We start from the raw sequence: 11,716 nt of genomic DNA on the forward strand, positions 1-11,716 counted from the left end.
AATGTTGGATATGTCATATTTTCACTAGGTTATGCGTCTGTTTTCTGTGAATTCTGACCACTTCAAGACAAATGGGAAATTTCCATTCTCTGTCATCACATTTAGCAGCAATTTGCACTGTTTTAATCAGTTGGCTTCTATCACTAAACACTACACAACAAAGCTTAAGATAAAATTCAGGTTTTTCTTTGGGGTTTATATTTGTTATACAAATTAATTATTTACTACTCCATATCTATGTTATATTATCTACAATCATCTACTGTTGTGTGCAAAGTATGGCTCCTGGAACGTTGTGGTTAATGCCTTAAATGGTTCGTAGTATTTACATTTGGCCTAATTCAGTAAGCAAGATCATTGAGCATTATGAAGCTGATGCGTTCTGTGCACATTTTTTTACAACTTACCACATTTATACTACATTCCCCAACAGCAGTTGTATTTATTGGTCGTCATCACAGTCTATTGTCGTCATACACCGCACGAAATCTCGCGTTATGTGCGGTTTGACCCTGCCCTATGTCTCGCGCACTCGCAGCTCCATTGCTCAGTATATAAAGCAGGACAACGAGTGAAGGAGGACGGCTGGGGAGTCGCAGCCCGGGATTGTAAATAAGACCGCTAAAACTGTGTTTTATTTACAAAAGTGATGCCGGCTGTTTTAAAATATCGTTCCCAGTTGTTTTAAGTCGTTTTTCGTAATTTTTGGCTCTGTTTCTCGCCTATTTCCGTGTGGTTTTTACACTACGCGTATAATGGCGAGCTCGGCTAACTCGAACCCAGTGGTAAGGATCAATCTCTAAGGATTGTCAGCGGGGGAAATGGGGGTAAAGATAATGGAAATCTGTCGACGAGTTGGTTTTATTTACTTCAGTAAAATGAATCTGCTTTAACAAACACGTCACTGTTATATCAAATAAAATGAAGACTTGTTCAGTCAATCGGCCATTTTAATCAGTTTTCGAAACTAACATTAGATTCTTCTTTCAGATAAAACCATCTGGTAGGAGCAACATGGCTAACGTGAGAGGAGCTGTATTTCGTAGAAAATCAGAAAATAAGTGAAAATGGTGTAGCTTAGGTTTAGGGTTGGGAAAATGCAATTTTTAAGTTGTAAGTTATGGGCGGTTTGTCAGGTTGAAGTTTTAACGAGTTGGCCATCAGTTGGTTCGTGATAGTGTCTCAGAGGCTTCTCGAATTTTCTGTCTGGCTAAATACATTTAAGATATGGATTATCGGTATTTGATGTTTGTGCTGTTACTGTAGTTAAGGGCTAAAACATTGCTTGTGTCGATGAGTCGGGTAGGAAAGAACAAATAAAAGCTAAGTATAAGCTAAATTGTTTATTTTGCATAGTTTATCAAATGCAGATGTATGCAAAGCACCTTGCCACCATCCACTGCGAATGAATTAGGCTTTTTTAAATTAAAGAGTCTTTAGCCGAAAGTAGTCAACGCTCAGTCTAATGCCTCATCATTGTCCACCATTCCACGACCAGAAGGCAGGCTAGCCGTCCCAAGCCACCACTTTTACCCATCTCATAAAAATTTTTGTCCTGCTCCCCACCGACAAGGCCATACTATTTAATCAAAGCTGAACACTCATAAGATATTACACCGAAAATATCCTTCACATTCCGCTACATATTGTACAATGTACGGGGCTGTAGAGCGCGCTGTTTGCCGCTCTGTAAAATGGCTTCCACGTCTCCCCTCGCTCTGGTTCTGGCCCTCCTTCTTTCTGCTGCCTGGTTTTATACGGCCATATTGGCTCTCTAATATAGACTGCCCGGGATGGGAAGGTGCTACTCGACGCTACGTCATCGGCTCTACATATAAACACCAGACTGTGCTTTAAATAGTGGAGCAGATAGGCCGAGGGGGAGGGAAGGAGAGACCTAGGTCCGTGCTGCGGACATTGGGGACAATAGAGCGCAGTGCGGCGGCCTGCGTATTTGTCGCTTTCAGCATCACGTTGTACCGCTGTCTTCTGGTGTTGAAATGCGACCGTCGTGCCGCTGTGCGCCATGCACACCACGGTATACACTGTATACCTTGTTGGTCGTGACAGATTGACATATGGTTCATATGGATTAAGTTAGCATAACAAACCACACAGTGCTGTGTGTACATTATAGCTAAATCCCAGGGACTATATTTGCATGGACCAGTTTTAGAGTTGAGCTACCTATAATATATACAGAACACCTACACCAGATATTATATACGACTGTTAAGGCAGCTGTGAAGCACTAGTAGTAACTGATGTCTTCCTATTAAACATATTTCTGAATACCACACACCATCCTTTCTGTGTAAAAGTAAATCCTAATTGGTAAACATTGATCATACCAGATATGTTGTTTTTGATGGTCTTTTTTTTTAGCAAACCGTAATGAAAATGTGTTATCTGTACTTTTTTTTTTTTTTGTACTTGCTTCCTCATAGCCTAAACTATATAAGTCTGTGATTGAGGATGTGATCAACGAGGTGCGGGAGCTGTTCCTGGACGAGGGAGTGGATGAGCAAGTGCTTCTGGAGCTGAAAACGGTAACTGTCCCCCAGCATTATAGTTCCTGTGAACTGCCACTATAGGGGAAATATCACTAGTGCAGAAGTGTGGTGAGGTGTGCTTCATCCTCTCGTTCATTGTAGTGTAGGAACCTGCTGGTTTCAAGCTTTTATTATGTTTTCCCAAATGTCAACTACTCATTTTGAGAAGTTCCCACACACATTAATGAAGTTAATTGTGCCTTTCTACCACTTTTTTTCTACCTGATGGTTCAGCTATGGGAAAACAAACTGTTGCAGTCCAAGGCAGTGGAGGGCTTCCACACTGAGGAGCAGGCAGTCCTGCAGGCCGCTCAGCAGCAGCAGCAACAGCAGCAGCAACAGCAGCAGCAGGTCCAACAGGTCCAACAGGTCCAACAAATCCAGCAGGTGACCCAGCCAGCACAGGCCCAGCAAGTCATCCTGCCTCCCCAGCAACAGCAAGGTTGGTCAGCACTGGCACTACCACACTGTGGTGGTGAAGAACGACAGTAGAAACATCTAACAGTGCCACTTCTACACACCACAAAATGTCCGTTTGAACAAGTCATATACACTCTTGAATTCTTTTACCACTAGAAAAAAGGGTTTTTGAAGAAAATTCCTCTATCGAAGGGCTTTCTTGACCGAAGTTGATATGCAGAAAGTGAAATTATTATGCACAACTACCAGTTTATTTAAACATTAGATTTTAAGAGCCAGTAGTGGATTAAATTACTTCACCAAATCAGTGTTCACGGATCATTTTTCCTCTGTTGTCTCATTTTCTTTTCAGGATATTAGTAGTTTTGGGGAATATTTTGGTATGACTTAAACATGTTTCTCTCCATAGCTCCTCAGCAGCAAGTCATTGTTCAGGATTCCAAGATTCTACAGCACATGAGTGCAACGGGGATGGTAAGTAGATTGTATACATATAAAATGAATATAAAATTATAGTTTGGGTTTTGCGCTCATAAGACAAACATTAGATACAATGCAACAATCGCTGACCTCCACAGTATACAGATTTACAGTGACTCCCTTACTTACTGAAGTTGGTAGTACAACTGTACAGTAGTACAAGTATACAGTTAAAGCAGTTATTGTGCAATCCTCAAAAAAAGTTAAAGTACTACAGAGTAGTTTAAGAACTAGTAAAATTATGGAAGTAAACCAAAAACTGTAGCCTATAACCAGTCATATGACGTTGTTGACAAGTTGCATGTGACAATTTGTTGATGGGCAGTGAAGAAGACTAAGCAGGAGTTTCTATATGTTCAGCCGATCAGAGCTAAGCGCAGCACTTGCCACCATCACAAACTTTCCATTTTGCTAGAAAATGCTAATTTGGAGGTCATATTTTGTTGCAGTGCGACTTCAACCTCAAACGTACAAGCACTGTTTTAGTTTAATATATTTTTTATTGAGGAAAAGGCAATAATTCTTACTAGTTTTTTTTCCCACTCACATATTTGGTAGCTAGCCAAAAAGAAGAGGATCTTAATGTGTCTCTGCAGGCTTTTTCCTGAGAGCAAGACGACTGGTCTAGTAACAGACAGATGGAGGGCCAGAAGGACATGGAAAGAAAGAGAGTAGAGGAGAGGAAGGGCCGTCAGAGAGTTGTTTAGTAGCCTGGATTACAGTGGAGATAAAGCCGGGGATAATGCATCCTCTTACATGTTCCCGTTGTGTCTCACAGACACACCTTTTCGCGCAACGTAGTGTCAACACTTCCCTTCCTTTTTGTACTTCCTTCTCTCAGCAACACTTCTGTTCAGCAAGCCATCTGTTAATGTCGAGGCTGGCATCTGTGCTGCTGTCGTAAACTTGTCTTAATTCTCAAACATCTTTTTTAAGCTTTGCTTGCAACTTCCTAACGTTTCGCCATCAAACCTGACAGATAAAATGAATTAATGCAAATACAGCCAAGGGAATATGAATATTAGCACTTTAATTGTGAAGCAGTTGTGCTGTATTTCATAAATATTAATCTCTCCGGAGAAATATGTCCAACACTACAGTCATAAATACTCGTGTGTACCTGGTGTGCATTTTTAATACCCCTATAGGGGTCTTGTTTTCCTCATTCTTGAACCCTAAAATCCTGCTTTAGGGTATAGTCAGATATAATTTTTGCTTTGGGCTTTGTTTGTGTGTGTGCAAGTGAGTGTGTACCTCACTGCCTTGTTTCAGTCACTCTTTAACGTGTGTTCTCCTTTTCTCCTCTAGAGTGCAGCAGCTACTGCAGCAACCCTTGCTTTGCCCACAGGTGTCACTCCCTACCAACAGCTCATCACCAGCCAAGGTCAGACACCCACACAAGTTTATCTGTGCATCAGATTGTGAAGAAATACTTTGCTATTCAAATTGCCAAATTAAGTTAATTCATAACATTTACTGTTGTAACACATATGCTGCTCCAAGTTCCCCCTGGCAGTTGCAAGAGAATTGTGCACTTGGTCACCAATCGTGCACTCACGTCTCTTCTGTTTTGCGGTCTCTCAGGTCAGATCCTGCAGGTGGTCCGTGCTCCCAATGGGGCTCAGTACATCATCCAGCAGCCCCAGCAGCAGATCCTCCTGCAGCAGCAGATGCAGCCTGGCGGCGTGCAGGCACCGGTCATACAACAGGTAGGAACACCTAGCTTTGGTAAATGGAGGCAACGCCGTTGAGTTAAAAGTTAGAACAAAGTGGGCTAGAAGTTTGGCCACATAGCTGTGGGTCCTCTGGCGTTGAAGCAGTGGAAGAAACAACCTATGGAAATAAGTTATAATAATAGTAACTTGAATTATGGGAAAAGAAATGCCATGAAAAACATAAAATAATTCTGGGAAATCAGGGTGACACTTGCCCACTCAAACCTCACCCTTTTCCCCTAAGACATGTTATCCATTTGGCCTTTTATATCAGTGACTCCAATTGAACCAACAATAGTAAAATGTAGTTAAAATGCATCACTACATGATGAGCCAGAATCCAGCTTTCCCTGCTTTTAAACAAAACAGTACTACTGCTTGAAAATGACAATAAGTCACTTGAGATTTAAATAAAATAACAAATAATGTAATTCCCTTAGAAATCTCCAAAGACAACACAATACACTAATATGCATGTTCTTTCTGTTAACTGTCTGTGCAGGTCCTGGCTCCTCTGCAGGGAGGCCTGCCCCAGCAAACAGGAGTCATCATCCAGCCACAGCAGATTGTCTTAGCTTCAGGAAACAAAGTCCAAGGCAATACACAGGTCAGCACTGCTTCAATTCCTTAATTTCCTATGTAATTGATTTTTTTCTGGAAGTTTGCTATGCACTTATGCAGTTTTCTCTAATAGTTCTGTTTTCCCACCATTTCCTGCCTTTTTTGTCTTGTCATATTATTGATTGACTTCTGTCTATTTTGGACTGAAGTACACTGGGTGTGTTAATGTTTACGTTTGCATGCTCAGAGGTGGACAGGAAGCTTTATTTAGAATTGTGTTGGGGTTTTTTTTCCATATATAAATTCCATACATATTATTATGCTGTTTCAACCCTAACTAGCTAATTAGACTAATGACGTGACAATCACAGTTTCTCTTCTGGGGCCCTTTTCCCGTTAGGTGATGCAGGCAGCAGCTATGGCGCCGCAGCCTGGTCAGGCAGCAACAGCTCAGGTCCAGCAGGTTCAGCAGGCCCAGGGTGCAGCTGCACAACAGGCCCCACAACAGCCCCAGGCCCAGCAGCAAGCCCAACCCCAGCCTCAGGCCCAGCAGCCTCCCATGATGCTGCAGGTGGACGGCACCGGAGACACCTCCTCAGAAGAGGACGAGGATGAGGAGGAGGAGTATGATGAAGATGACGATGAGGAGAAGGACAAGGATGGGGGAGAGGACGGGCAGGTCGAAGAGGTGGGCACCAGAGGAAACAACACTGTAAAATTTGAAGTCAAACAGACACAGAACAAATGCTTGTTGAATGGCAGCTGCACTGCAGTGTTGGATGTTGTCAGGTTCTGCAGAAATAATTAGAATTGCTCTTAGTGGATCCGTGTTTGGAAAAAGTAAGTTCAATTGGCCAAAAAGCAATGTAAGTGTTTTCTCCTGTTAAAGAAAAAAAGAAGTTATGTTATACTGTATGATGACATCGTCTTTTCCCCAGATACTAAACATGGATCATTTACTAATGTGTTTCTCCTACAACATAATCAACCACTCTGTGATTTAATGTTGTGTAGACCTGAAATTCAGTTTCAAAGGCTTTTGCACCATATCTAGAACATTAATATTGTTACACTTGTTGGTTTTGTTTCCTCGTCAGGAGCCACTGAACAGTGGGGATGATGTCAGTGATGAGGAGGACCAGGAGCTGTTTGATACAGAGAATGTGGTGGTGTGCCAGTATGACAAGGTAAGAAATGATCAATTCTGTGAGAATACGGCACAACAAAACTGAATCAACCTGCATGTATAAATATTCAAGTGCCAAAATTGCAATTCCTTTATATCTGTTGATGTAGAATTTACACTAGAGCATGTTGGATTTTTGCATCAATAAATCATTTGTAGTTTAATTTCAGCTCATCAACTCTCTAACCCCGGACAGGTCACCAGTCTGTTACAGGACTAACACATATATATATATAGGCTGACGCTGACACTCACGTTTACACCTACATGCAGTTAGGAGTCACCACCATCATTTGCTAACCGTTTTTTTTAATTTTTATTATTCAAAATTACTTTTCCAGGCCCTGTATTTCTGCTGATAACCAAGGAGACAATATAAACAAAGCAACAGTTTTACTACACAGAGGGACTTAAATAAAACATGAATGTAATTTCAGCTTAATAAAACAGATACTATCAGATATTGATAAAACTTTGAAGTTATGATATTTTACTGTGAAAGTGCTGAATGCCTCTTAAATTGTTTATTGGCTGTCTCCATCTCCTTTTTTTTTTTTTAAGAAATGGCTGCCATGAAGAGGCATTTTACAATCCTTTAGTGTGTGAGAGCCTTTTCTATGGGATATTAACGCTGTTTTTGCTTGATGCACATTTTGCCTTGAGTGCAGTGTTTGATCGGCAGTATCATACCTAAGTGTATTACAACACTATTTGATGCTAATTCAGTGCGTATAAAGAACTATCGGTGAACGCTGGTCAATATCGCAGTGTATGTGTCCGGCTGAGTCTTCTGTGTGCATGGGCTATAGACATTAGAGACTGTGTCCACTGTAAGATGAAACAGTGTCCATCTGCCCTTGACGCCCACAACATTAATTTCCTTCTCTTTACTCCCCAGATTCACAGAAGTAAGAATAAATGGAAATTCCACCTGAAGGACGGGATCATGAATCTGAACGGGAGAGACTATGTCTTCTCCAAAGCCATAGGGGATGCGGAATGGTGAAGTAGAAAAAAAAAAAAGACAAAGCAACAGGAGCAGGACCTCTGTAACTCCTTCTATCCAGTTAACAGACACTTCAATATCCTTCCATATCCTGTGACTGGATTCATTTCAGGAAACCTCGTCTGAGTCTTTGAGAACTCTGACAAACCCAAAGGACTGTGAGGTACTGTAAAACCTGGGTGTTGTCAAAAACACTCGACTAGCCTTGATGAGAAACCTACAGGGGAAGAGAGCACCTGTGAACGGAGCGTTCTTTATCTTTTTTGCTTTTTCCAGGCTTCTCTACCTTTTTTTCCTGAGAGAATTCACATACGTTGGAAAGTAAGCATTTCACATCGTACAGGTGCAGTGGACCAGGGTGACCTGACCTGCCCCCCCACAGGAGGTCAGACGTCATTCATTATAACCCCGTAGATGAGAAACACCTTCATGATGCACTGTAGTCGGTTGACTGGATTGACTCGTGTCTACATTTAAGTCCAAATTTAGTGCCACCAGTCAAGATTTCTGCCTTTCGTACGGCCAGAATCACCTTTTGGCTTCAAATTTTTTTTCACGGATGATTCATGTAACTGAAAATGGTGCTCCAGAGTGTTTTATGTAGTTAACAACCAGTTATTGTTTTTAAACATTTGTTTTAAATGTGTTTGATGAAGGGTTAAGACAAAGAAGGTAAACTTACATTAATCTGAAAATAACCAATAGTTGTTTAAAGGCATTTTTTAATCTTCTAAGTAGTGCTGAATCCAAAAATACTGTTATTTTCCTCATCAGCTTCTCTGGAGCTTCAATCCATCTTTATCCCAAAACATCGCAAAAAAAGGAAGAGCAGATCCAACACTGACTTCATTTAAGAAATGTACAAAATGTCTGAAAGTTTGTCCAAGTTGGGGTATCTTCTTTGCTCTTATTTTAGTTCTCTGCAGCCGTCTGAAAATTTGCACTGTCAGTTTATCAATGTGTTGTGAAATCAGTCAGTCAAGTCAATCAGTAGCCACAGCGTGTTGTCTCTGTGTGTGTGTGTGTGTGTGAGAAAAAGAGAGAGAGAGACAGTGACTTTACAGGCATGTGGTGAGTATTCACGTATGTGTGTGTTGATTGATGTGTGTGTTGTCACCGCTTTTCTGTGGAAATGTATTAGTTTATTTTTCTTTCGCACCCCATAATCTCAAAATGTCACAGTTGAAACCATGAAAGAGAGATTTAATTTTCTTTTTTTTTCTTTTTTTATTTATTCCTGAAAATTTATCAAATATTCTATTTTTTGAAAGGTTGGAAAGCCGCACCAAACTGTGCTCTTATAATCTAATAAGTGTTCCTTTTTTCTTTTTTCCCCCCTGTTGGCTGGACAAAGCTACCTAACGCTGTGTTCCAAATCATTTCGTCCACCATATGTTCTCCTGTGCTTTCATTTTATTCATGACTTTTAAATGAGAATATTTTCTATCACGGGGCCCGTGTGTTTCTCTGAGGTTTGTTTTTAGTGCCCCTGTTGCAGCAATTTGAAATAAAGTACGTGTTTTTCGAGTGTTGTGTCCATTTGGTTGATGGTTGGCTCTATAGAGTAGTATGTTTTTAAAGAAACCCCATTAACACCAAGGAAGCACTGTTAGGGTAACTTGTAAAACCAAGAAGTGAAAAATAAGCGTTTTCTTACATTTTCACATACATGATCTAATTGGAATAAAATGAATTTTCTATTGCAGAGTTTTTCCCACTGACTAAAAAGTAATTGTATGCATCTATTTTGTTTTAAGCACACTGAAAACAAAGTGGCCATAAAAAGGCTGTCCCTTTCAAAGAGGGACTGTTAATGGCCCATCACCATCCTCAAAATAACGAATATAATGTGCCAATGGAGAGGTTTCTAACACAATTCAACCAGAGAACTGTTTCAAGAAAAAATCAAGACATCCTGGGCTTTCAGGACAACATTCAAAAATCAAATTAGCTCATAATTGCATAATTATTTTATGTTAATCTCCTTATCGCTGAATGTTGTGTGTGCCTTTTTGAACTTTATTTCAGTTTTCCGATATTCACAAATGATTGAGCTTAAGAAAAGGATGTTTATTAAAAATGTATTCTCTGCTCTCTAATTGTTTTGTCGTGTGTTCCAGCTGCTGTTCAGATGATTAAGGAAATGTATTGTTCATATTATTCATTTATTTTTTCTAAATTAAATCAAGTTTGGAACAAAACTCAGAAGGGTGTGCTTTGAATGCATATGCAATGCAATAGTCTTCAAACCCTTTGCAATATTACCTTATTATATTACCTTACTACATTGGTCAGTGGTTCCCATCCTTTTTTGTCAGACTTACCCCCACAGCCGTATCAGATGAAGTCCATACCCCTTCATCGATACCGCCTGCCGTTTTCCAAATGTGTTTATTTGAAATGATTTGAAGTGGATGTTATTTAACTCTGTTAATATTAAAGTGGATAATGTTACTATAATTTTTTTCACAGAATGAACTGCCAATATTTAAGTCAGGTCAACTACTACCGCTTGGAGTGGCAGAAGCTCGACATTTCAACCATTTATCTGTTACTTTTAGCTATTTCAACCATTTATCAAATGTTTTAAAGCAATCTCAGCATTTATCCTTTACTTTGAGCAATTTCAAACACTTTGCTTTTAGGTAACTATTTCAAGTTTTTCCATTACTTTTAGCTAAATATTGAAACTGTTTATGCATTACTTGTAGCTACTTATTTAAACCATATATTGATTTCCTTAGCTAACTGTATAGACTTTTCTGCTCGCTTGCTAACTAGTTTTCACACACTCAATCGCTCAAAGTGTATTGCTGACTCCATATGGGTATATATTGTTTAATCGAATCTTAATTTCAATTTTTTCAAATTAGCTGAGTTACTCTAATCTTTCCACATATCCTGGCAACTGCAGAAGAACCCCCTGGGGTACAGTAAGCCCTGGTTGGGAATCACTTCCTTACTATGTCTGATGCAACATGGACGTGTGAGACCCAGAACCTGCCCCAGCCTGTCTTCAATTCCACTTTTCTAGCTGTATAATCCAGCGTCTGGATGACTGTCAGGGTATGCATAGCATGGGCGTTCTCCCTGCCTTTCCTCTAATTCCTAGCTAAACTGATACAATCCCTGTGTATTTCCTTGTGGGTAATTATGAGATAAAGGTGTGGTGCTGTCTGGGATTAGAGCTGAATCAGAAACTACATGGAGATTTTTGCCCTTGATTGTAAATGGATTTGAGGCAGGCTGTCACTTCTACAATATATCATGCTTCACAAAGACTTATTCAGCCCTAAACAGACCTAGCGGAGGAAGAATGTATCCCTGGCTGCTTCTGATGGAGTGGGCCCTGTTACTCCCGGGCACTCAGACATAAGAGTCTGAGCTGCTGGCGAATGGGGCTTATAATGAGGCCCTGGAGATGTCTAGCTTAGACTCTATAACTCTCTCTGCTTACCAGCTAACTGACGGTGACTGCCAATCAGCTGCATGGCAAAATAGAGTTTGTAGGCTTCAGTGGAATGTAGTAGCCAGGCCTGTTGGCGGTGGCATGTTGAGTTTACTGTAGTCTCAGAAAATGTCAAGCTCTTTGGGACAAAGAGCCTCTATCCATTTCTAATGGAGATTCCTCCTTTCCTGTGTCATACCTTTTACAGTGTCCTATAATGAATCTAGTGCGTCTGATAGGCAGAGGTGGGAGAAAGTTGTTTTAAAAATTCACAAGTAAATCTCAAGTCTCGGGTATGTATATATCTCGAGTCCCAAATCAAGACGAAGTCCTGATTTCAATTCCTAA

The 11,716-nt window shown here is 40.4% G+C and overlaps 1 protein-coding gene across 3 annotated transcripts; it reads left to right on the plus strand.

Annotated features, from left to right (window-relative positions):
• Nucleotides 1-535: 535 nt before the first annotated feature.
• Nucleotides 536-9,447, plus strand: gtf2a1 (general transcription factor IIA, 1). 3 transcript variants are annotated; one of them, XM_044168532.1, is made up of 11 exons: nt 536-785; nt 2,448-2,549; nt 2,787-2,994; nt 3,382-3,446; nt 4,761-4,836; nt 5,037-5,161; nt 5,670-5,774; nt 6,129-6,191; nt 6,252-6,416; nt 6,826-6,915; nt 7,813-9,447. In XM_044168532.1, the coding sequence occupies exons 1-11, from the start codon at nt 756-758 to the stop codon at nt 7,918-7,920; spliced, it is 1,137 nt and encodes a 378-aa protein (XP_044024467.1). In that variant the 5' UTR covers nt 536-755; the 3' UTR covers nt 7,921-9,447. The 3 variants fall into 3 exon arrangements, with proteins under 3 accessions (XP_044024467.1, XP_044024465.1, XP_044024466.1); XM_044168530.1 differs by having other exon boundaries at nt 537-785; nt 6,129-6,416; XM_044168531.1 differs by lacking the exon at nt 536-785 and adding an exon at nt 1,895-2,038 and having other exon boundaries at nt 6,129-6,416.
• Nucleotides 9,448-11,716: the final 2,269 nt, after the last annotated feature.

The sequence above is a fragment of the Siniperca chuatsi genome, linkage group LG16, assembly GCF_020085105.1.
Source record: "Siniperca chuatsi isolate FFG_IHB_CAS linkage group LG16, ASM2008510v1, whole genome shotgun sequence".
Taxonomy (NCBI): Eukaryota; Metazoa; Chordata; class Actinopteri; order Centrarchiformes; family Sinipercidae; genus Siniperca; species Siniperca chuatsi.